General features: G+C 40.1%; 2 protein-coding genes across 2 annotated transcripts in view; both read right to left on the bottom strand.

Moving 5' to 3' along the window:
- Window positions 1-13,113: 13,113 nt before the first annotated feature.
- On the bottom strand, window positions 13,114-14,085 carry LOC122650888. Its single transcript, XM_043844253.1, has one exon. It carries the CDS (start codon window positions 14,083-14,085, stop codon window positions 13,114-13,116), a length of 972 nt encoding a protein of 323 aa, XP_043700188.1.
- Window positions 14,086-14,840: 755 nt separating this feature from the next.
- The window catches only part of LOC122650571, a 63,807-nt gene continuing 55,189 nt past the window's right edge, over window positions 14,841-23,458 (bottom strand). Inside the window, exons 38-42 of the mRNA XM_043843974.1 lie at window positions 17,576-17,641; window positions 16,824-17,012; window positions 16,615-16,725; window positions 15,995-16,075; window positions 14,841-15,574 (exon numbers count right to left, since the gene is read on the bottom strand). Coding sequence (XP_043699909.1) covers window positions 15,392-15,574; window positions 15,995-16,075; window positions 16,615-16,725; window positions 16,824-17,012; window positions 17,576-17,641 — 630 coding nt within the window. The 3' untranslated portion in view covers window positions 14,841-15,391. The remainder of the gene's footprint in view (window positions 15,575-15,994; window positions 16,076-16,614; window positions 16,726-16,823; window positions 17,013-17,575; window positions 17,642-23,458) is intronic.

The raw sequence follows: 23,458 nt of genomic DNA, 5'->3' as shown, positions 1-23,458 counted from the left end.
ATTTTGGGGGTTTTTTTTTTCTCTTTTTTATTGCAAGTTTGCTACTAAACAGTAAGCCCAAGGCCTTATCTCTCACGGTCGTTCCATTTACTGTTCCTAGAGTTCCTTCCCATCCAACAGAAACTAGACTTGAAAGTGGAATCCGCAAGCCCAAGGGCTTGATCTCTCCGCTGTGTCTGAACCTACTTGTTTTACCACTGCTATTAAGGATTCCCAGTGGCTCAATTCCATGAATGAAGATTATAATGCGTTGATACGAAACGGGACTGGGTTCTCTGTCTTCCTTCTAATTAGAAGATTAAATTACTCCCCCCTACCCTCGATTATGTCCGAATGACAACCCCACCCCTGAGTATTGACTAATAACTCTCCCCTTCCCTGAATGCAACAGATTCTATTGGTTAAAAATCTCAGTTAAGTGTTAGTAAAAGACTATATTACTGATGCAGATTCATCACCAAATAGGGCTTGTTTCATTGGGAATAAGTTTAGGGTTGGGTTACATACATGTTGGGCCTTTGATCCCATGAGTTTCTAATGTAATAGGCTACTTTTATGGGCCTAAAATATGGGTATATAGGTTGCATACGGGATTAGTCCAATACTTAGTTTATTTTTATGTTTTTTAATTGAACCGGTTCAAATTGGTTGCATCCAATTGGTTCAATTTAAGTGATCATGTGACTTGGTTAAGTGGTCATGTGATGTAAGTTGGGTTGGATTAGGACTTTATAAGTCCAGCCATGTTTTGAGTCTATTTCTTTTAGTATTTTAGTTTCCTAGTTAGTTTAAGTTGCCTAATAGGTTAGGGATAGGATTAAGCCATTCATTTTTAGTGTCTAAGTCTATTTGTGAGTCTTCTATATAAGTTTGTAATGGAGGCCAGCATTACATACGTATTTTGATTAATAAAAACTCAGTTTTATGCTTGCTGCCTTTGTTGCTGTCTTTGCTCCATCGTGAGTGTGCCTTGTGAGTAATATCAAGGTGAAGGGATTGGTGGACTCCGATCGACTCCTTGCATCTTGTAGATCGGGAGGTCTTTCTTCTTATTCAATCGAGCTTCTTCAAGCTGCTGCTGCTGCTGCTGCCTTTGAAGGAGATCAAACTAGTAAGTAATCTTAGTTTCCTACATATATCCTTCCCCTCTTCATCCTCTAACCTAATCCACACCCCCCTCCATCCATCAAACCCTAATTTCCATTAAACCTGCAACTCCTACCTCAACTAGGACTCCCTCATAACTACAGATCTGACCATCAATTTCGAACCATACTTCCAGCCTATATTCTCCACACCTCTCCCTACACTCGACCTTAAACACAGCCCTTAGTCTCCACTACAACCCCTCTATTCCCCCACTTCATTAAACCTAAAATCTGCAACTCAATTCTGTCCAGAATTGCAGAATTTTAAAACCTTCCCAAATCCTATTATTTTTATACCATATTGACCCCCTAGACCTGCCCATTAAAGCCATATAAGACCCATTCCCAAATTCCCATCCTAAACCCTAGAATTGACTTAAATCCAAGTGCTGTCCATTCGAACCAGCAACCCCTTTTGTTATTTGATCTTGTTGTTTGGCTCCTAGTAAGTCTCCTACCTATCTAGGACTACATTAATTACCCTCTGAGAATTTGTTTTAAAACATTCAACTTCTTTCTCCTTCCTCTGTCGTCTCCAACCATTGGAAAAGAGAAACTCAAGATGAGGAGCTGAAACAACCATTGCCACTCTTTTGGACCTGCAACACCCATCTTGGTGATTAGGGATATTCTCTCACTCCCATCTCTCTCCGAGTTCATTCGTACATCAAAAGGTTTAGTTGGGCCAATTACCAAGCAACTTCTACAATCTGATCTCCCATTACATACCCAACTGCATGCTATGATTCTCAATCTGTAAATACAATAAAAGTGAAATGTTCTTAAGAGGAAACCATGAAAGTTTGAATAAAGCTTAAACCGGAATGGAATTAATGTTTCTTAAATGGAATAAACAATACCCATCTACTGGAATGGAATTAACCTTTTGTTTCATGAAAAAGGTTAATTTTTATAAAACTTGTATCTTTTCTTTCCCGAGAGAATGGGTAGAGTTTGGCAAGTGAATTCTGCATTTTTCAAACGAGTTAGGAAGCAAGAAATCTGAAAATTGCTGATTTCAATACCAAATCCTTAAAGATGCGTTTTTTTGAAAGACTCTCAAGGGCAAAACCACTTCGTAATCTGAATCGCCATTTTCTTCTGTTCTCTGTGCTTATTAAAAATTTGGGATCACCGAGAAGAATGAAGAATTTCATGTGTTTCCAAAATTCTACAATTTATCATGTTAGCGTTCAAGTTATAACCACCTCTGGGAGGGCAGATTTACAGACTACGTCACTGCGTTGTGTTTGCAATAAAAAAGAGGAAAAGAAAAGAGGATTGGTTAGTGTTGCAGAGTCTTTCATTCGAAACAATATCCAGAAAATTGGAGCTTTATTGCATCTATTCTCAGTACCTTGGTTCATATCATGGTTTAACTACTCTTGATTTCAGTCTGAATTGAAGCAACAAAAATCCCCAAATATTAGGGTTTATCAATCCTAAGAAAAATCTAAATGAAAAAAAAAGAGTTTCATAGAAAACCTTACCTTTAGTTTCGCCGGACATTGTTTGAATATAGTAGGAAACCGCGGGCGCGGAGTGTTCGAATGAGAAAGTGAAGAAGTTCTATGGTTCCGCCGAAGTGTTTGAACGAAAGGAAGAATTCTCTTTCTCATTTTCTCCATTATTTAACCAAATTTTTTTTTTCTTTCTCTGAGGGGTATTATTGAAATATCCTAAAAATAAGGGCATTTTGGGGTTTAACTAAAAATATTTAAAGTGATGTCATCACTTAACAGAAATTTTTGAGGGAATGAGTACGGTTGATAAAATCTTTTAAATTCAGGGGAGGAGAGACTTATTACTCAATATCCAGGGATGGGGTTTGTCATTCGGGCATAATCAAAGAGGGGGAGGAATATTTTATTCTAATTAGAATATCGTGGGATGTAAATGGATTTACAAGATCAAAAGACATGTTGACGGTTCCACTGAACGGTATAAAGTTAGATTGGTTGCTAAGGATTCACCCAATAAGAGGGCTCTGACTATGGTGAGACATTTATTCCGATTGTCAATTCTACTACCCTCCACACAGTTCTCTCTGTGGATTTGGATCCTCTATTGCCGAGCTGCTCTATCCTGCCGTGCTGCATAGACACAATAAGGTGGGAATTGATTGCCTTGCCCCTACTCCAGCGCCTTGCCCGAGTGGGGGTAAGCGATCATTTCCCACCTTGTTGTGTCTTCGTAGCACGGCAGGATGGGGTAGCTCGGCAATAGAGGATCTAGATCCTCTCTCTCTTTTTTTTATGCAAAATTGGTTTATTCGCCAATTAGATGTCCATAATGCCTTCTTAGATGGCAATCTTGACGAAACCATCTACATGACTCAACCTCCTGGATTTATTGATCCTACATTTCCCAATCATGTATGTCTACTTCGAAAATCACTCTATGGCTTAAAACAAGGCTCGAGAGCCTAATTCCATAGACTCATTTGTTAGGGTTTAGGGTTTAAGCACAAGGTTACTTAAAGCATTACACCCTGAGTATCTAGTTTGGAATACCCAGACTGCTGCCTCTAGCTAGTATTTATAGGAAACTAGGGTTTAGGTCAGATGGACTAATTACTAGATTGTCCCTCACAGCCTGAGTATTAATACAAGTAGGATTATATTAGAACATATGAAGGGATATTACATAAATACCCTTATAATCTCCTCTTATGTTCTACATATATCCACCACACATGTATAAAAATCATTGTTCAATCAGTAATTGAATCAATATAAATTGAATAAGTTGAATATCAATAATCCAATATATCAAATAAGCAATAAGTAAACTTTAAGAAATAAAACTAGGGTTTTAGATCAAAACTAAACCCAACAATAAATTCGAAGTTCCACATGCAAGTGGCTAAACCAAAAGAAATAATCAAAAGAAAAAGTCTTTTCAATCCATGTGACTTTACTCATCAAGTAAGTCATCCTCATCGAGATCCAGATTCAACCGTTCTCCTCCATCTTCGTCATTCTCTGTAATTTGTCAAATATGAATTTCATGAGATAATATGAATTCAATCATTTGTACAATAGTATCTAGTTCAACAATAAGAACTTAGTACATTCCATATATGACTGAAGGTTAAACAAAAGCAATAAGCATCATCATCAAGTTTCTTTACAAGAACTCAATCCTATATAGTCTCTATCATAAGGACCATACCATGTTTCCATTTGGAATACTGTGTTCGTCATATCAGTCATAGATTTATGTTGTATCATCAAATTTGAAATGGTACATCATACTATGAAAGACACGTCATCAAATTTGAAATGACATAAAGACTAGCACAATATTATTGAAACATATCAAATATTTTTCATATTCCTTTACGGAATAACAAAGTAAGGAAATTTCACATGAAGAATTTGCTACACCATCAAATTTGGAATGGTTTCACAAACCCCCATAATTAGTAACCTAACTAAGTTATCTGAAATATGTAAATTGTCCCGAATGCTTTCTAAGGCTAGATGAGATTCGAATAATTCAAAATAATACTGGGTTAGGTTAAGATCTGACTAAATGGTCTTTAACCCCATCTCCCCCATAGTTTTGAATGTTCGATCTTTGTTCAATCCCTTTGTAAAGGCATCTGTCATATTATCCTTCGATCTCACATCAATCAGAGTGATAATCCCTTATTCTGTTCTATAATGCAGCATGGCTTGTTTCAGCCTGATGTGTCTCCTCTTACCATTGAAGAGTGAGTTATTCACAATCGTCTTTGTCGCTTGATTATCACAGAATATAGATATAGAGTTTAACTTAAAACTCCTCAATGGAATATCCATGATCAGATCCTTTATCCACTCTGTTTCATCTCCTACAGAAGCTAGAGCATAAAGTTTCGATTCCATAGATGACAGAGCAATACCAGTCTGTCTTTTGGATTTCCATGCTACAGCTGCTCCTCCTAGTGTAAATACATAACCACTAGTGGATTTGCTATCTCTTAAATCTGAGCACCAAGATGCATCAGAATATCCTTTCAAAGTTGGAGGATGTCCAGTATAACATAGAGCATAACCAAGAGTACCCTTAAGGTATCTCATCAGCCTCGTCAGGGCATCCCAATGCTCTTGTCCAGGATTACTAGTGAAACGACTTAACATGCCTACCGTAAAGGCTATGTCTGGCCTAGTGCAACTCATTGCATACATGAGACTCCCAATCAGTTTAGAATATTCTAACTGATTCACGGTGTCGCCTGTGTTAGGTTTCAACTGTTTGTTATAGTCATAGGGTATCTCAATCGATTTACAATCACTGTATCCCCAACTAGAAAGTAGCCTCTCGATGTAATGAGATTGACTAAGGGTGATCCCTTGCTCATCGAAGCTTACTCTTATTCCAAGAATGGTGTCTACCACACCAAGATCTTTCATGTCAAATTCTTTGGACAAGGTTTCTTTAATGTCACTCACTACAGAGAGATCATAACCTAGAATCAACATGTCGTTTACATACAAAAAAATAATCGCGACCTTGTTTGACTCAGACAAAAAATAAAGGCACTTATCCGAGTTACTGGTTTGAAAACCAAGGCTCTTTACTATCTTGTCAAACTTCTCATGCCACAATTTAGGTGTTTGTTTAAGACCATAGAGAGATTTGTTTAATTTACAAACTCTTTTTTCAGAACCTTCAATGACAAATCCTTCAGGTTGGTTCATGTAGATTTCTTCTATTAGGTCTCCATTTAGGAAAACCGTTTTTACATATATTTGATACACAACATAGTGCTCAATAGATGCTATAGCAAGAAGAATCATTATCATTGCCAAATGGCAGATCGGGGAGTAGATGTCAAAATAATCTATCCCTCTCACCTGGGTATAGCCCTTAGCTACTAACCGTGCTTTATACCTGACTATAGACCCATTCGGATTAAGTTTTCTTCTTCAGTACCCACTTACATCTATTGAGCACTATGTTGTGCATCAATTTGATGCACAACATAGTGCTCAATAGATGCTATAGCAAGAAGAATCATTATTGTTGCCAAATGGCAGACCGGGGAGTAGATGTCAAAATAATCTATCCCTCTCACCTGGGTATAGCCTTTAGCTACTAACCGTGCTTTATACCTGACTATAGACCCATCCGGATTAAGTTTCTTCTTCAGTACCCACTTACACCCTATTGTCTTGGCCCCTCTAGGCAGATCAACAAGGTGTCAGGTCTCATTCTGCATTAAAGAGCTCATTTCCTCATCAATGGCTTCTTTCCATAGCAGTGAGTCCCTAGATCTCATCGCTTCCTTATAGGTTGATGGATCGGTCTCTAAATGGTAGGTCACGAAATCCTCACCAAAATCTTTGGGTACTCTATCTCTAGTAGATACTCTTCTAGGTTCTGATTCAGTAACCATTATGGGATGAGTGTTAGAAACAATTGGTTCAGTATCCATGGGTGATTCTGTAACCATTTCTGTCAAACCTGGCAAGGTCAGGCCTTTATCTTTGAGGAATTTATCTTCAAAGAATATGACATCCCTAGATTCTATCACCACATTGGTTGATAGATCCAAAAACCGGTCTACAGTACTCTCTTCTGCACAATCTAGATACATACAAGTGTTTGTTCTAGTTTTCACCTTAGGTCTCCTAGAGTCTTGTATCCTAACATAAGCTATACAGCCCCAAACCTTAAGAGTGTCATAACTACAGGGATGGTTATGCCATAGTTCATAAGGTGTAGAAGTCAATTTTGAATGTGGTAGTCTATTTAGAATGTGATTTGCAGTCAACACTGCTTCTCCCCAATAGCAATAGGGCATGCCAGCTGTCAATTACATGGAGTTTAACATCTCTGTTAACGTTATGTTCTTTCTTTCAGCTATTCCATTTGATTGAGGTGAGTAAGGAGCAGTAGTTTCAAGGATTATGCCTGTAGAGGCATAGAATTCCTTGAACTCTGTCAATTTGTATTCTCCTCCCCTATCACTTCTAAATCTTTTAATTTTCAAGTTCAACTGATTTTCTACCCTATTCTTGAAATTTTTAAAATTTTCAAAAGCTTCATCTTTAGATTTTAACAGGTATAAATGACAATATCTAAAAAATTCATCTATAAATGTTATCAAATACTTCCGACCTCCTCTAGTTGTGTAGCTTTTAAAGTCACAAATGTCAGAATGTATAAGTTCAAGAAGTTGAATGCTCCTAGAAATCGGTCTGAAAGGTTTTCTAGTTATTTTGGTTTGAGCACACACTTCACATCTGTTAAATCTAATTGAAGTGTCTAATGGTAAATTATGAGTTTTAGCTAATTTGAGTATTTTCCTATAGTTCACATGTCCTAACCTACAGTGTAGTATTTTGGGATCAAGTGAAGTATGGTTAACCTGGTTTATTGTCTCATTAGCTAAACTCAACCTAAACATGTCATTCAGATTATAAGCACATCCAAAATAAAAGGACTTAACAGATAATGTTACTCTACTACTACTAAAAGTAATAGGCATGCCAGCATCAAGCAAGATTGCAATTGAAATTAAATTCTTTTCAAAATCAAAAAAGATTTTAACATTTTTCAAAGTAAATATTTTACCTGGTGAAAGAACCAGGTTCGCTGTCCCTTGTTGAATCACTTCCACGATGTCTTTATTTGCAACAATGACAGTCTCTGCTACTTGAACAACATCAGTGAGCAGATCCTTGCTATTGCAAACATGACAAGTCGCTCCAGAGTCTAACCACCAATCTGAAGATGTACTGGCCAACCCCTTACCCTTGCCAACGATGGCATCAAAGTTAGTAGGCTCAGTCTTGTCCACCAAAATGTGAACTTCCTTCTCTGGTATGTCAGTGTTCCCTTTCTTAGGACCCCTATATTCAGATGCATAGTGACCCCACTTTTCACAGTTGCGGCACTTGCCCTTCTTTTTAAAGTTAGTCTTTTTGACCTCCAACTGTTGGGGTTCTTTCTTAGGTGGCTTGGGCTGCCTAGGATTTTTCTTGGATTGTGAAATCAAATTGGTAGATGTCTGTTGTTGTTTCACCATCTCCAAGTTATTCCTGGCTCTGTTCTCATCTTCGATTCTAATGAACTATTTGAGATCATCCAGTCCCACTTGTGTTTTCTTCCTATGCATCTTAGTTTTAAAGGAATACCAGGTAGAGGGTAACTTAAAAATAATTGCATCCACTAAGAATGCATCAACAACAGAGATATTTTCTTGGTTCAGTTTTGTTCTCAAGTTCTCAAAGTTTGTTACTTGAGGAAGTATTTCCTTGTCTTCTTGAAACTTGAAATCCATAAACTTGTTAACCAAGTGAGTTTGTGATAAGTCCTCCTCCTTTTTGAATTGGGTTTCAAGGTTTTCCCAAATCTCTTTTGCAGTCTCATATTTACTATAAGTCTCTGTCAGCCTATCTGATAGGCAGTTCAATAGGTAGTCTTTGCAAAAGTCCTCATCACTTATCCATTGGGCTTCAGTTAGGTCCGTACAATCAGAAAATGTATTTACTATAGTGTAGAAAATATTGAGGTACTTCAGTCCAAACTGAGTCCTCCTTTTCCAAGAACTGAACTCAGAGCCACTAAAGTTTTCCAATTTGATCATCTCAATTGGAACAACATGTTTCTCCATTGTTGAGTGATTTGTTTATATGTCCAAGCAAAAATTCAAATAAAAAAAAAATGCTCCAAAGAACAATCACATCTGAGATGAAGAACCCTGGATTTAGATGACAGAGGAAAGGATGGCGGTGGTGCAGCAGCGTCGACAGTTGTGATGTGCACGCTAGTGCTGATTGGCGTGGATCGCTGGCTACTGTTCGGTGACGGCTGGCACTAGTTGCAGACCAAACTCAAAAAGGATTTGATATGTCAAATCAAAAGTATCCTTTTTGTCTTCTTTCTATTTTGTCTTTTTCTGTTTCTTCTACTTTTCTTTTCTTTTTCTTTTTTTTATAATCTAATCAAAGGAAATAGAGAAGAGTTTGTAAACAACGTTCTGACAATGTTCAGCAGACCACCTTCTTTTTCAAATCAATGCAATCAAGAGCCTTATGTCCAACGAATATCTCAGGCACAAAAGATAAAAGGCAAACTTGCGAATACACAACTTTGGATGTTCTCTCTGCCAAACGTTGCAATACGCCTTTCCCAACTTTCTTTGTTTTTTAAATCAAAGCAAACGCTTTGAGAAACGAAATTCTTGAAACACGTTCAAACAGTATCGTGTAGATAAAACCTCCAAGTTTGACGGATCGTTCGAGGAAAATTACCTCTCAAACTAGAACTGTGACGCGTAATCGCACAGAAAAAACCAATTCTCCAAAGTCGATCGTACGAAGCACCGCAGCTTTAAAAATCAGAACTTGAACGGTGAGCGGCACCAGATCCAATCTCTCAAAACAAATTGTGAATCAGAAATCCAAAGCCGATCAATGAGGAAAACAAAATTATTCTAATGTTTTAAAATTGTTAGGGTTTAGGGTTTAAGCACAAGGTTGCTTAGTTTGGAATACCCAGACTGTTGCCCCCAGCTAGTATTTATAGAAAACTAGGGTTTAAGTTAGATGGGCTAATTACTAGATTGCCCCTCACAACTTGAGTATTAATACAAGTAGGAATATATTAGAACATATGAAAAGATATTACATAAATACCCTTACATCATTCTCATTTATAACAATTGGGCTTTATCGCTTCACAATCTAATGTGTCATTGGTCATCAAGCATCTCAATGGGGAAACGATTATGATCCTAATAAATGTCGATGATATACTGATTACTGGCTCTCGGTCAAGCTTCATCACCTCTCTAATTTCGCAGCTAGCTTGTGAATTCGACCTTAAAGATTGGGGCCTCTTCACTATTTTCTTGCGGTTGAGGTTCATAAGCTTGGGAACAACTTGCATCTCTCTCAGTGCAAGTATATTCTTGATTTTTTACAAAAAACAGATATGCTAGGTGCCTAGACCTCCGGCACTCCGCTTCTTGATGGAGTTCAATATTGGAGTGTAGTTGGCGCTTTACAGTATCTTACACTTACCAGACCCAACATTGCATTTACGGTGAACAAGTTATGTCAATTTATGCACTGCCCTGCCACTGAACATTAGACTCTAGTTAAGTGAGTTCTCCGATATTTGAAGCCTACAATCACTCATGGTCTTCTTCTATGACCCTTCAGTCGTGCCTCCCTCACAGCGTTTTCTGATGCGGACTGGGCTGGAAATATAGACGACTGATGCTCTACCTATGACTATGGTATCTTCTTTGGTCCTAATCTTGTTTCTTGAAGTTCTAAGAAACAAGCCACAGTTGCTCGATCGAGTCACGAAGCAGAGTACAGGGGCCTTGGGATGCTACTTCTGAAATTCTTTGGCTTTGTGGATTACTATCCGAGCTACATGTCACTATCCCCGCCATGCCTACACCCTGGTGCGACAATCTCAGTGCTGCGTATCTTGCAGCCAACCCAGTTTTGCATACCCACATCAAACATGTCGCCATTGATTTTCATTTTGTCCGTGAACTGGGTACTTCTAAGCAACTCTCTGTTCATTACATCTCTACCATTGATTAGCTCGCAGATGTGTTTACAAAGGCACTCTCCTCAGTTCGCCACAAGCAGCTCACCAGCAAACTCACTGTCACTGCTCGGACACTGCCTTTGAGGGGGGATGTTAGAGAGTAATGCTTAGTTATGCTGTTGTAACAAATTAGCTGACTCAGCTCAAGTTGTCATTAGTTGTAACTATCTTGTTAGTTAGTTGTCAATAGTCAGGTGTAGTTAGATGTCCACATCATGTAACAGAAGATGATGTCGATCTCCATTCCTTGTATATAATCTAATCTCTGTCAATGAAATAGCAACTGAGAGAGAGCTCAGAATTGCAGAAGGGCCGTGCTACTAGTACCTTCAGTGTCAACTGGTAAAGCTCAAAATGATTCTATATTGATATGATTTTTGTGATCAGATTATGTAATTGTCTTGTTCTGGTTTTCTCGTTTTGGTGCAATGGTTAAAATTGCTTCATTGTGACCAAGTGGTCCCTAGTTTGAGTCTGGAAACAGCCTCTCTGCGAAAACAGGGCTACGGTTGCATACATTATGACCCTCCCAGACCCCACAATGGCGTGGGTACGCAGTCATTTTGTTGATGAAATCTCTCTTTTTTTTTCCTCTATAAATGAGTGTTGGGCAGATTGGCCAGAGAAGAGAAATAGAGAGAGGAAAAACAGTGTGCCAGGTGGGTGAGCCTTGGTACATCGGTAAGGTTGTGCTATTACTATTTGCAGGTTTAAAATTTGGAAGCTACCACTTCTGCAAAGTAAGGGCTTATGCTACATACATCTGCTCCTCTCAGACCGTGCAGTCCTTTTTGTTTTTTGGAAAAATAAGACGCCCTAAACATAATATTTATACAATGTGAGGTACCTGAAACATAATTTTAGAAATGTAAGGTACCTCAAGCATAATTTCCATAAATGTTAGGTATCCCAAGTGTACTGTACCCAATTTATTTTAATAACTTCAATAGTAACTCTTTGCCTTCAATAATTTGTATTTGAAAATTTACCTAGTAGTAGTAGATTATACCTGTACCAGACCAGTAGAGTCAGGTTACCTCAATTGGCATCACTTAAAGGGCATCACAAACAAAAACATATCTCCAGCATCCATTGACACCATCATCCTATGAATGTTGCTCTCTCTTTCTCTCATGTATTTGATACGGTCCAGTGGCAACTGGAAGGACAAAACATCCAGAACCGATGAGTTTTACCCACATCAACAATGCAGAGGGGGACCTTTACAAGAGTATTTATAATACCTTCTTTCCCACTGTAACCCTTATGGTGCCTCTTGAGACACCCATGGTCCTGCAAAGATAGTCCTCCCATTTTGGATTGTCAATTTGCTTATCTTTCAAATTAAGTATGACTTTTTATTGATTTTATTATTTGACTCCATGCATTGATTACCAAGATTCAATTAATAGATTTCAAATAAGTAGTAGATGGAACTTGGAAGTCAAAATAGAAAGTAAGGCTGTTATTAATAAGAGGACTACCCCACTAACCCACCCACTCAAACTTTGTGCTTGTTCTAAAGGAACAGTCATGGTGAGACGGAGGGAGTAATTAAGTGGACAAATTATTAATTATTCAATTTTTTTTTTTTTTTAAATTTTTTTCAGAAAAGAGAAATTTTATTGAAAATATAAAAAAGGGCAAACAAACCTATGACAGAATACTGGCAAAGAAAGCTAAAACTTACAAAGGGGGACTCAGTCCTAAACCATACTGGCGAGGGCTTCAAGCCACTCCGCTTAACTGAGAGAAATAATAAAACAAGGCTACGAGGGATCTGCGAGTCGCACCGAGGGGGTCCTTGTCCTATTTGATCGTCGGGGGATCTCAGCATATACACCAGGCCGATCAAAAGCCACACGAACCAAAAGAGCCTCCTCCTCTGGTGAAAAGGGAGATGCGGTCTCCTTTTCAACTAGAGGTTTTTCTACTGCCGTGTCCACCGCTTTAACACCAGGCTTTGCCTTCTTTTGACGTCGAGTTCTACCAATAACTAGAGTTGCCATACAGCAACCCACACGACCACCTCGAGGGGCATTCCTACGGCCATCACGATTTTTCCGACTCAACACCTGAGTCCACCCGCCTTGCACCTCCGCTTGATCAGATTGGTCACAACCGGACCCATGAGAATCCAATCTTTGAACTGATTCTACCTCATTAAAATTAGACTCCCCAACCTCAACGTCTCTCCTCTCAAACCCTCTGCCAACTGCAAAATCCGGTACCCCTAAAAAAGCCGGCGAGTTCTCCATTCCTCCGCCATGCGTAGGATGAGAAGAAGGTGGCCTAATGGAATCAACTACATGAACTTCTCCAACATTTAAAAATGTATCCTTATCTTTCCCACTTTGCGACAAATTGGGAGATTGAGGAGAAATTGAATTCTCACCAAGAGTCATACCATTATCTCCCTCCCTTGAATAGCTGCGACCAAATTGGAAACAACAATCCCCTCATGACCAGCTGGCGCCTTAGAATTAGGAGAAAATGAATTCTTGCCTTGTGAGAGAGATTTTCTGGCCGATCCACCCATCGAGTTGGACTTCGAGTTAACCAAGTTAACTCCATCTTCTCCAACGTAGATAGCACCAAGGATTGACGCCTCTCTGTCCTTCTCTTGTTGATGAAGTTCATCCATCCTCTTCTGACGACAAAGGGAGCTTTGATGTCCCAACCTTCTACAATACCCGCACCTTTGCAATCCATCCTCATAAATCACCTTCTGAGTGAAACAAAATTCCTTGGTAGAACCAGGTTCAAATCGTTCTACTTGAACCTCTTCAACACGAGTTGAAGAATCTCCTGCGTCTATCTCAACAAGCACTCGAGCAAAATGGCCGAGCAGACCCTGCCGGGTACGACGATCAAGAGCTACATGTTTGCCCACAGCCTTGGCCATGGATAGAAGCACGTTTTCATGCCAATATTCGAGAGACAGGTCTGGGAACCTCACCCAAACGAGCTTGGTAAGGACCTGCTGCTCATGTGTATTAAAATCAGGCTTCCAACGCTGGAACCTGATAGCCTGATCATTGAAGCGCACAGGGCTACGTCTCCAAACCTCCGCCATATCTCCTTCAAAAGAGAATTGGAAAATCACAAATCCCTTCCCCAATGGATGCATGATTACCCCTTGTTTGAGATTCCACTTCACTTTCGCCTCCTTTCTCAAAGCATCCAACGATGCAAGGCGAAAATTAACCCTCCCAATAAGAGCAAATCGAAAGCGATTACGATTCTCTTCATAGTCCTTCTGCGGGATTCGAATACGAGTAATATTGCCTGCATGAATGGGATCTGGCAGAGCATCAATATCAGGCCACACATGACCTCCAACCGCCTTGGCATAGGACTGAGGCGCTGCCATTGCAGCACCATGCGCAACCCTAGCACCACCCACATCAGTACCTGCACGCCCTAGCACGCCCTCAACACACGGAAGAGGAGCCAAAGCCTCCTCAAGAACCGGACCTCGATCCACATCCTCCCTACCAGCACTATCCTCCTCGTCCTCACCTTCACAAGGCAATGGCGGGTATTAATTATTCACTTATTTACATATTTCTTTATATATATATATATATATATATATGTATATGGCAATGGCAAATATACTAGTTTCTGATGACCAGAATCAGAAGCCAAAGGTCCAAACCTGAAAGACTTGGCTGCAGTATTTCAGCAGTTGAAGGTAAAATGAGCAGGTATCAACTTCTTCGGGCTTAGTCAGTTCCTCAACTGCAACTCTCCCTCCACTGCTGGCTATACACACTCAGGACATCAGCTCTGCCAAGGAGAATTCATATACTAGGAATCAGCACATTCTTACTGGCTGGTATTCTAGAAATGTAGACTTCTCCAATGGAAAAATCTGGAAAAGATAATGTGCACGACCAGTTCCCCTTGGATAACTCACTTTTCCCATTGCTTTTCATCAGAAAACTCCACTTTTCTGGATGACCAATGTAACCAATGTAAAAGAATGAAGGTGGCTTCAGTATGATGCTTTCACTGTATATGAACAGCTCCTCCCCCTCTCCCCCACTTCCCAAAAAGAAAGTTATCTAAAAGGCTGTTATTTTTCTTTGGGCTCTGTTTCTTTCAACACAAAATGGGCACAAGAAAAGGAATATGCAATTTTAATCAGTGTGTTTCATTGGAAGTAAACACAAGGGACATACAGTTTTTCAGTAGAGCCCACTATTTTATGCCTAAAAACAGCAAAATAAATGGTTGGAAATAATATATTTCTCTACTTTAATTTTACTTCCAGGCATTTTACTTTGAAACTACTTTGAAACTAACAGAGTTTCAAAGATGATACCTCTTCACATCCTTAATTTGGTTAGGTACTAAACCTGTCACGAACCTCGTCATAACAACCACAGTAGAAGTTTGTTGAAAGGGAAACTGGGAGAGAACTGACGGAAAGTCAATTTATTGGATATAAATCTGACAAAGATGACAGTGCTCTGTTTATATGCCTAACACAATGCAGTTCATAAACATTGCTCCCTGTGCAGTTACATGTTCTTTTTTCCTTGGATGTGTGGCCTATTTATCTATTTTCTATGAGGCTGTAAAAGGAGAAGCATAGCACATTGCTCTAGTTGCATTCTGACCCAGCATATCCATGGCAAAGCTTCTTCAACGACCTAGCACGTGGATGTTTCTTACCATGCTTTTCCAGCTGAACCAAAAAGGCGCATCTTCTCTGCCACCACGGCCTTCATTGCTTCCTTTGCAGATGCCATAACATGGATGAGGTCTTTACTGGGGCTGCAGAGTGATTCCATATAAGCCTTGCGGACCTCTGTGTTTACGTTGAACTTTCTAACACCGAGCTCTATGCATTCCTGTTGAAATCCAAGATTGTTAAAGAACCCACAAAACCATTTACCTTTTTTCTTCTTCTGACACCACATATACATAAAACTCTTCAGTAGATTTTCCTTTTAGCAGGTACTAGAACTCTTGATTGCTATGCTTCATGAAGAAATCTTGTTCACTAAAACACAAAGGGAATTGAGCTTTCTTTCTTTTTTATTATGGAGGGGGGGGGGGTTGGGGGGAGGGGACAATTTGGACTTTAAAATACCACAAATATGAATAAGTGCCAAGTACCATGCATTCCAGCCATACAGGACAAGCCCCAGCTAGTACTTTCCGTGAATAAGTTAAGAAAATTCCAGCAGTATTTGTCTCAACTTTTTTTTTCACAGAAGAAGAAAAAAACGTGGATTGAAACCTGATTTTATTCCACATCAAATATGTACCTTTATAAGTTCCTTGGGCAATCCAGAGGCTCCATGAAGAACCAAAACAACTCCTTTCTCTGAACTCATAACATGCAGTTCCTGGACAAATGGTAAAAGTTGCATCAACAACCTAGTTAATATGGAATCATTGGGTATTTGAGTTATATGAAGTAGTAAGTAACTAGCTTGACCAGTACTTGTTGAACTATAAAGAATTTAATACTCAATATTCCATTTGATCCCTGGTTGATTGCAACCCAACCCAACACAGTAACAAAACAACCAAAAGTATGGTAATCACTTGCTCATTGTTAAAGACTAGTCACGATAGGGGGAGTGCCCCTATCAGTTGTTAGTCTAAGTTTCCTTGTTAAAGTCTACTTTTGGTCTTAGTCCTGTACAAGGTTTACTCCTTATTTGCTAATATAAATACATCATAGGCAGTCCATGATAGGTAGGCTGAACCTATCGTGTTCAGCACATTGTCTCTCTCTTCTCTCCCCTCTCTTTACGATCGCAGGTACTGGTTTCAGATCCGGATTTGTTACACTCATGAAAGACTGGGTTTTATCTATGATTCATGTAATACATATAGAACAACTAAATAGCTGAAAGAAACTTCAAGTGAGATACTTCACCTTAAGTAAATCAAGTCTCAGATTTGGGCCATCTGATGGGTATGTTCCGTGAACGTTTCCGATACACACAGCTAATGCATCAATACCGGTCTCGTCAATGAATTCTTGAGCCTGAATTCACATAGTACCAATCGTGATGTAATCCGGTTAGTCTTTGATAAAGCAATAATACCAAAAGATGTTTAGTGTCAATAGAAATGGAAATTTACCTTAGTAACATCAGTCAATCTTGCTTCATAATCTTCAACGGTCAAGTCATCTTCAGTTCCTGATAACCTCCCCAATTCAGCTTCAACTAACATGCTCTTTGAGTGTGTCAAGAGTGATATGTACTTTGTTAATGAGATATTTTCCTTGAAGGGAAGATGTGAACCATCTACCATAACTGAGTCGAATCCCTGCCATGTTTACCAAACAACAATACCATTAGAATAGGAAATGATGCCACATGGAGATATTGGGCATTAGCAATCCATCAGTGCTAAATCAATTGTACATGTAAATCCAAACATTTTAATTGGGGGTAAGAATACATGCCTTCCACTCAACTCAACTCAGACTTATCCCAAGTTCCAACTAAATGGGGTCAGCTACATGGGTCCTTACTCCTTACCCTCCAGTCTGCTCTTTTCAAAGCCATACTTGTTACAAGGCTTAAGCTATGCATGTCTTTCCTCACCAGTTCCCCCAGAGTCATTTTAGGTCTACCCCAGACCCTTTTATCTCCTTCAATCTGATGGAGTTGCCTTAGCCTGGCTGGTTAGACATGACCCACTTTGGAGGCCCAAACCAAAAACCAGTTCTAAACCAGTTTTTTGGTCTGTCAAGGGCTGGTACTATATAAGATGTATTCTTTTAATTTATACATGCCCTTGACAAACTAAACCTAAATATGCATATGATGGAAACATATTAATGACTTTTAGAAGGCAATGAGACCAAGAAAAAGTTTAGTACATACCAATTCAAGCGCTTCAAGCAGCTCATGCTTGGAACTTCCATGATCAAAGTGAACAGTTATTGGAACCTGTCATGTATAAGTATGGAATTTATATCAACAGAGAAATGCAAAGAATATAACAGATATACAACAATAACTTATCGACATGTTCTTAATATTTAAAGAAAAATGATTGGAAGGGCACAAGTACCGGTATTCCTAGGATCCTATCAACACTGTCTTATCAGTTCGTAGAATGAGTGTCATATCACACCAGCCATTGATTGAAGCAAATTGAAGGCACCAAAAAGCTACATAATCTATGGGTTACAGATTACATAAACATAACAAAAATCTGTTAACTCTCAATTCCCCTTATTTCCTCCCTAGCTAGCTCATCAGGGATTTTCTCAATCTAGCTCTCCGATGGAGTAAGATATACCTAACCAGAGCAAGAATGGGGCAAATCAGTCGCCAGATAAGGGTTGAGCAGAACCAAGATATCCAAACATCTGATTTCAACCAATTTATAAGCGCTAACGAGTCACCATACACCCCCCAACCTCCAGATGTAAGCCCTCTAGGAATGAGATGCAGAGACCTCTAAGCATAAAATGTGGTCCTTTAACTCCATGGCGGCTGAAACTGAAAACCCAATGGAGTGATAAAAAACAGCATCTCATCATCATAGTTCATGTGGGCTCCCCCAAAATACCAGCCTACTTGAGTCACCAATAGAACTCCCATCAAAGTAAATCTTGAGGGAATGGAGACTTAAGAGTCATCAAATGCTAAAAAGTAACAATGAAATATGGGCAGATTTAATTACCTTCAGTCACTCTCTCAATATCTAGTTCATAGGCTAACTGGACTCTCTAGTCTCTAGGCAAACACCACAATCATTTGGTATATATGGCTTCTGGATATATCTTTCCAGATAGTGGTCATCTATGTACCAATCTAAGATTTTTTTCCCTTACCAGAGGTAAACAAACACAGTTTTCAATACACATATATCCTATATATTTTTGCAACACCTAGAAGTTGTCAATCCTCAGCAAGCTTACTCCCTAGAACGAGGGGGAAAATAATATGCATCCAGAAAATATTAGGGACCTTGGCTCCTTTAACCAGGACCCTGTTTAAGACGGCACCTAGAGGAGCAGATCTTGAACAGAATAGATGTGAAACCCGCAAAAATTTGAACTTTTGGAACCTCTGTGATTTCAAGTTCTGGTTCATTACCCAAGCTAGCCTCTAAGTTGTGGGCTGTCTCGATTAAGAAATTCAGACCAATCTCATGACTTGTCTATAAGGTATTTCGAACAGTCAACTACCTTGGCCTTAAATGAGTCTGAGGTGTCTAGCGGAATACAACACATAAGCTTGGCATGCTGGATTGATGGTCTGTGGAGCCTCCCTTTGTCTTAGGCCGAATGCTAGGTAAGGATCCCATCTTGTTAGTATATCTGTTGTATAATTACTTAAAATGAATTATAGGGGCAGAATAGTCATTTCCACTTGTGGGACCCACATCCACAGTGGGGAATCCAGTTCCCAGTAGTTACCCGAGTTGGGATTTCCCCTGATGTCATATGACATCAGCTTATAGTTAAATGTGTTAAGAATAGGAGTTTAAGGGTATTCTTGTATATAACCACATGTATTTTATATTTCTTCTGTTATTTGTATAAGGCCAGGGGCCCCTGTGTAATTAGTTATTCTTTTTCAAAATAAGGAAGTTTGTCTCTAGTTTGAGATAGAAGAGATTAAACACAACCGTATGTGCTCTTCTCTTTCCCTCTCTTTTCCTTCTTCTCCTTCCTCTCTAAAACTGAACATGGTATCAAAGCGTACTCTTCCTGGAGTTTGAAGGTGTTAGAAGGGTGTTTAGTGGACCAAGAGGTGGTTTCCTCTCTTGGTTGTTGCTGGAGTTTGAGCTCCAACCTGCGGTTCTTCACAGATCTGTTTTCTCTCTCGGTTCTCATCCAAATGGAGAGCAACCAAGTGCTCTAGCTTCGTTTGGAGGTTACCTTTCTTCCCATTGTGTCATCTCAAGCCAGTTGGGAGCATCCAAGGGACAGGAGTGAATCTCGGCCAGGACTGTTCTGCCCTGTTTTCCGCCAGCCAGAGTGTGGGATTGACAATAGCTCTTCACTAGAGCTTTGTTTGGGAGCTGTTTTGGACTACCCACTGTCGTTTCTTGGTAAGGAAGACTTTTCTTTTCTACTCCGCTGCTGTTTTCTGTTTGTGTGAGGCTCTACAAGTTTTTTCAAGCTTTGTGGTCTAGGTTACCTCTTTTTTCTTCATTGCTATTGGGAATCTATTGTTCTTGCTTGAAGTGCTTGTTGATTGCTCCTCTCAAGTGTTTGTTTTAAAACCACAATGGGTGAAAAACTGTTGAGACATCTGAACTTCCCATTTATTCAGACAGCCTTGCCAATCCCTCTATCATATGAGAATCCAAATGTTCAGCTCCCCATTGTTAAGCTTGATAGTAACAATTACTTGGATTGGTCACGGTCAATGAAGCTTATCCTTCGAAGTAGGGGGAAGTTGGGATATATATCTGGGAGCTTTAAGGCCCCTTCCATTGATGATCCGGGTTACTCTAAATGGGAAACCGAGAACTCCCTTGTGATGAATTGGCTCATTTTTTCAATGAAGCCGGAGATTGGAAGAAGGTTTATGAGCAAGGAGACAGCCAAAGATATTTGGGATAGTGTTGCTCGTATTTTTGATAGAGTGGGGGACTCTACAAAGGTTTATCAACTTCTTCAACAGATTGTTAGCCTGCGTCAGGGTGACAAAAGTATCTCTGAGTACTATAGCCTTGTTGTGGGACTTTGGGAGGAGTATGATCACTACAGAGATCTCCAGCTGTGTCCTGTTGATGAGCCTAAAGTGCATCAGTTATTTGAGAAGGAGAGGGTCCTGTTCCTTCTTGGAGGTCTTAACTCTGAGTTTGAACCCATACGGGTACAGATACTTGGCCGACCAAGTCTTCCCTCCCTGGAGGAGGTGTGTGGTTATTTTCAGAGTGAGGAGACGCGTAGAAGTGCTATGGAGACCACTCCCACTGTTGAGCGCTCTGCTCTTGTTTCATCCACTCCACAGGACCGTCCTCCCTTCACTAAGGGGGCTGGTAGAGGCCGATTCTCCTGTGACTATTGTGGCAAGTCTGGGCATAAAAAGGAGTTTTGTTGGGATCTTCATGGGAAACCACCCTCTACTGCATCTGGAGGACAGAAAGGACCGAAGAAGAATGGGCCTAAAGCCCATGTTGGGGTTCATGAGTCTGATTCATCCTCCCTCTCCAAAGAAGACATAGCAGCTTTTCGTCGGATTGTAGCACACTTGGATGGATCCTCCTCTACTCGCACCCACTACTTCCACTTGCTTCTACAGGTCTCTACTTCATCTGCCACTACACCCGGGTAATTGACTCGGGGGCCACGGATCACATGACTGGTAGGTCTCACTCTTTAACTCCTACTCGGTTTGTTCCTGAAAAGATAAGGTAAAAATTGCTGATGGTTCCCTTTCTTCCATCTCGGGTAAGGGAGATGTCCAAGTTACTCCACTTATCCCTTTGAAGTCTGTCTTTCATGTTCCCAACTTTGCCACTAATCTTCTTTCCATTAGCCAATTGACTAAATCTTTGAACTGCTTTGTCACATTTTTTCCTACCCATTGTCTTTTTCAGGATTTGGTGACGAAGAGAGTGATTGGCAGTGGACGTGAGACTGATGGATTATATGTTCTGGACACTTGTGCTTCCCCTGTGACGATAGCTCAATCTTATGTGTGTGGGCAACATGGCGGACGTACACAGGAGGACATTTTGCTTTGGCACCGGCGTTTGGGACATCCTTCCTTTTCTGTTATGAGAAAAATGTTGCCACATTTATTTACCTCTTTTCCTGTCAATCATGTTTTTCATTGTGAACCTTGTCTTTTTGCAAAAAGTTGTAAGACAGTTTATCCATCTTCTAGCAATAGATCTATTTCACCTTTTCACATTGTTCATACTGATGTTTGGGGCCCTTCCCCTGTTACTTCTTTACGTGGCTTCCGCTACTTTGTCTCCTTTATTGATGACTTCTCTCGAGTTACTTGGGTTTATCTCTTGAAACAAAAGAGTGATGTCTATGTTGCATTTAAAAACTTTTATGAGTTGGTTTACACTCAGTTTCAAACTCGTATTCAGATTGTCCGTTCTGATAAAGGTGGAGAGTATATGTATGGTGGTTTGGAGTCCTTTTTTTCTGACCGTGGCATTATCCACCAGGTGGCTTGTGTTGATACCCCTCAACAAAATGGGGTTCTTGAAAGAAAAAACCGCCACTCTTGGAAGTAGCCCGTCTCTTTGGTTTACAATGCATGTTCCAAAAACCTTTTGGTCCGATGCCTTACTCACTGCAGTCTTTCTTATCAATCATATGCCCTCCAGTGTCTTGAACTTCAAAGTACCTCTTGCGGTCTTACCCTTACTTTCTTCTTCTTTTTCACTTCCCCACGGGTCTTTGGTTGCATCCTGTATGTCCATCTTAGCAAATCTGCCCACACTAAATTGGATCCTAAGTCCTCGAAGTGCATCTTTCTTGGGTATTCCTCTACCTCTAAAGGCTACACATGTTATCACCCTCCTACCCGTCGGTGGCTTCTCTCCAAAGATGTTTCTTTCTTTGAACATCTCCCGTATTTTCATCACCTCTTCGGGGAGTGTCGTGGTAGTGAGGTTGAAGAGGCTCCTGAGTTTCTATCATTTCCTTCCCCCTCTCTCGTCCCTATTTCCCATTTCAAATTGAGGAAAGAAAAGGTCCGAGGATACTGTTGTTGAGGGGGAGTCTCCGAGTGCAGAGGTGAACAGAGAGCAGGGGGAGCTACTTGTGTACACAAAGGACAAGAGAAATCCTCCTTCATAGCTCCCTATACAGAAGACCTGCCAAAATCCTCCTTCGTCTCCTCATCCTGAGACAGGTATACCTTCCTCTACTCCTACACCCTCAGACTTAGATCTTCCTATTGCTCACCGCAAAGGAACTCGAGCTTGTACTAATCCCATTGCCAAGTTTGTCTCCTATGATTCTGTCTCCCCTACAGGTATTGCTTTCACAAGTGGCTATCTCCTCCATCTCTATTCCTAAGAATGTAGTAGAGGCCATGGCTGATCCAAAATGGAGAGAAGCAATGAATACCGAGATGGTGGCCCTTGAGAAGAACCACACTTGGGATCTTGTTGAACTCCCAAAGGGGAGAGTTCCTGTTGGATGCAGATGGGTATTCACAGTCAAGTTCAAGTCTGATGGTACTGTAGAGAGATATAAGGCAAGACAGGTTGCTAAGGGCTATACCGGTGTATGGCATGATTATCGGAAACCTTTGCTCCAGTGGCCAAGCATAACTCCATTCGGGTACTCCTCTCAATGGCCGCAAACCTTGATTGGCCATTATACCACTTGATGTAAAGAATGCTTTCTTACATGGTGACTTAGAAGAAGAAGTCTACATGCACTCTCCCCCGGGTTCAAGCATCCTAGTGGCAATGGAAAAGTGTGTCGTCTCGGAAAGCGCTTTATGGCCTTAAACAATCTCCTAAGGCTTGGTTTGAGAGGTTTAGGCAAGCTATTCTCTGAGAATGGATACATCCAAAGTCAAGCTGATCACACTTTGTTTATACAAAGGAAGGGCAACACTATTACAGCTCTTATTGTATATGTTGATGACATTGTGGTCACGGGAACAATAAACCGAAATCACAAAGCTTAAACTTTACTTGCTCGGCAGTTTGAGATCAAAGATCTTGGTCCATTGAAGTATTTTACTGGGATTGAAGTTTCAAGATCCAAGCAAGGGATCGAGTGTTTGTCGAGAGGAAGTTTGTCATTGATCTACTTACAG

Source organism: Telopea speciosissima, chromosome 2, assembly GCF_018873765.1.
Source record: "Telopea speciosissima isolate NSW1024214 ecotype Mountain lineage chromosome 2, Tspe_v1, whole genome shotgun sequence".
NCBI classification, from domain to species: domain Eukaryota; kingdom Viridiplantae; phylum Streptophyta; class Magnoliopsida; order Proteales; family Proteaceae; genus Telopea; species Telopea speciosissima.
The sequence above is the reverse complement of the archived record's forward strand: the minus strand, read 5'-3'. Positions and strand labels throughout refer to the sequence as shown.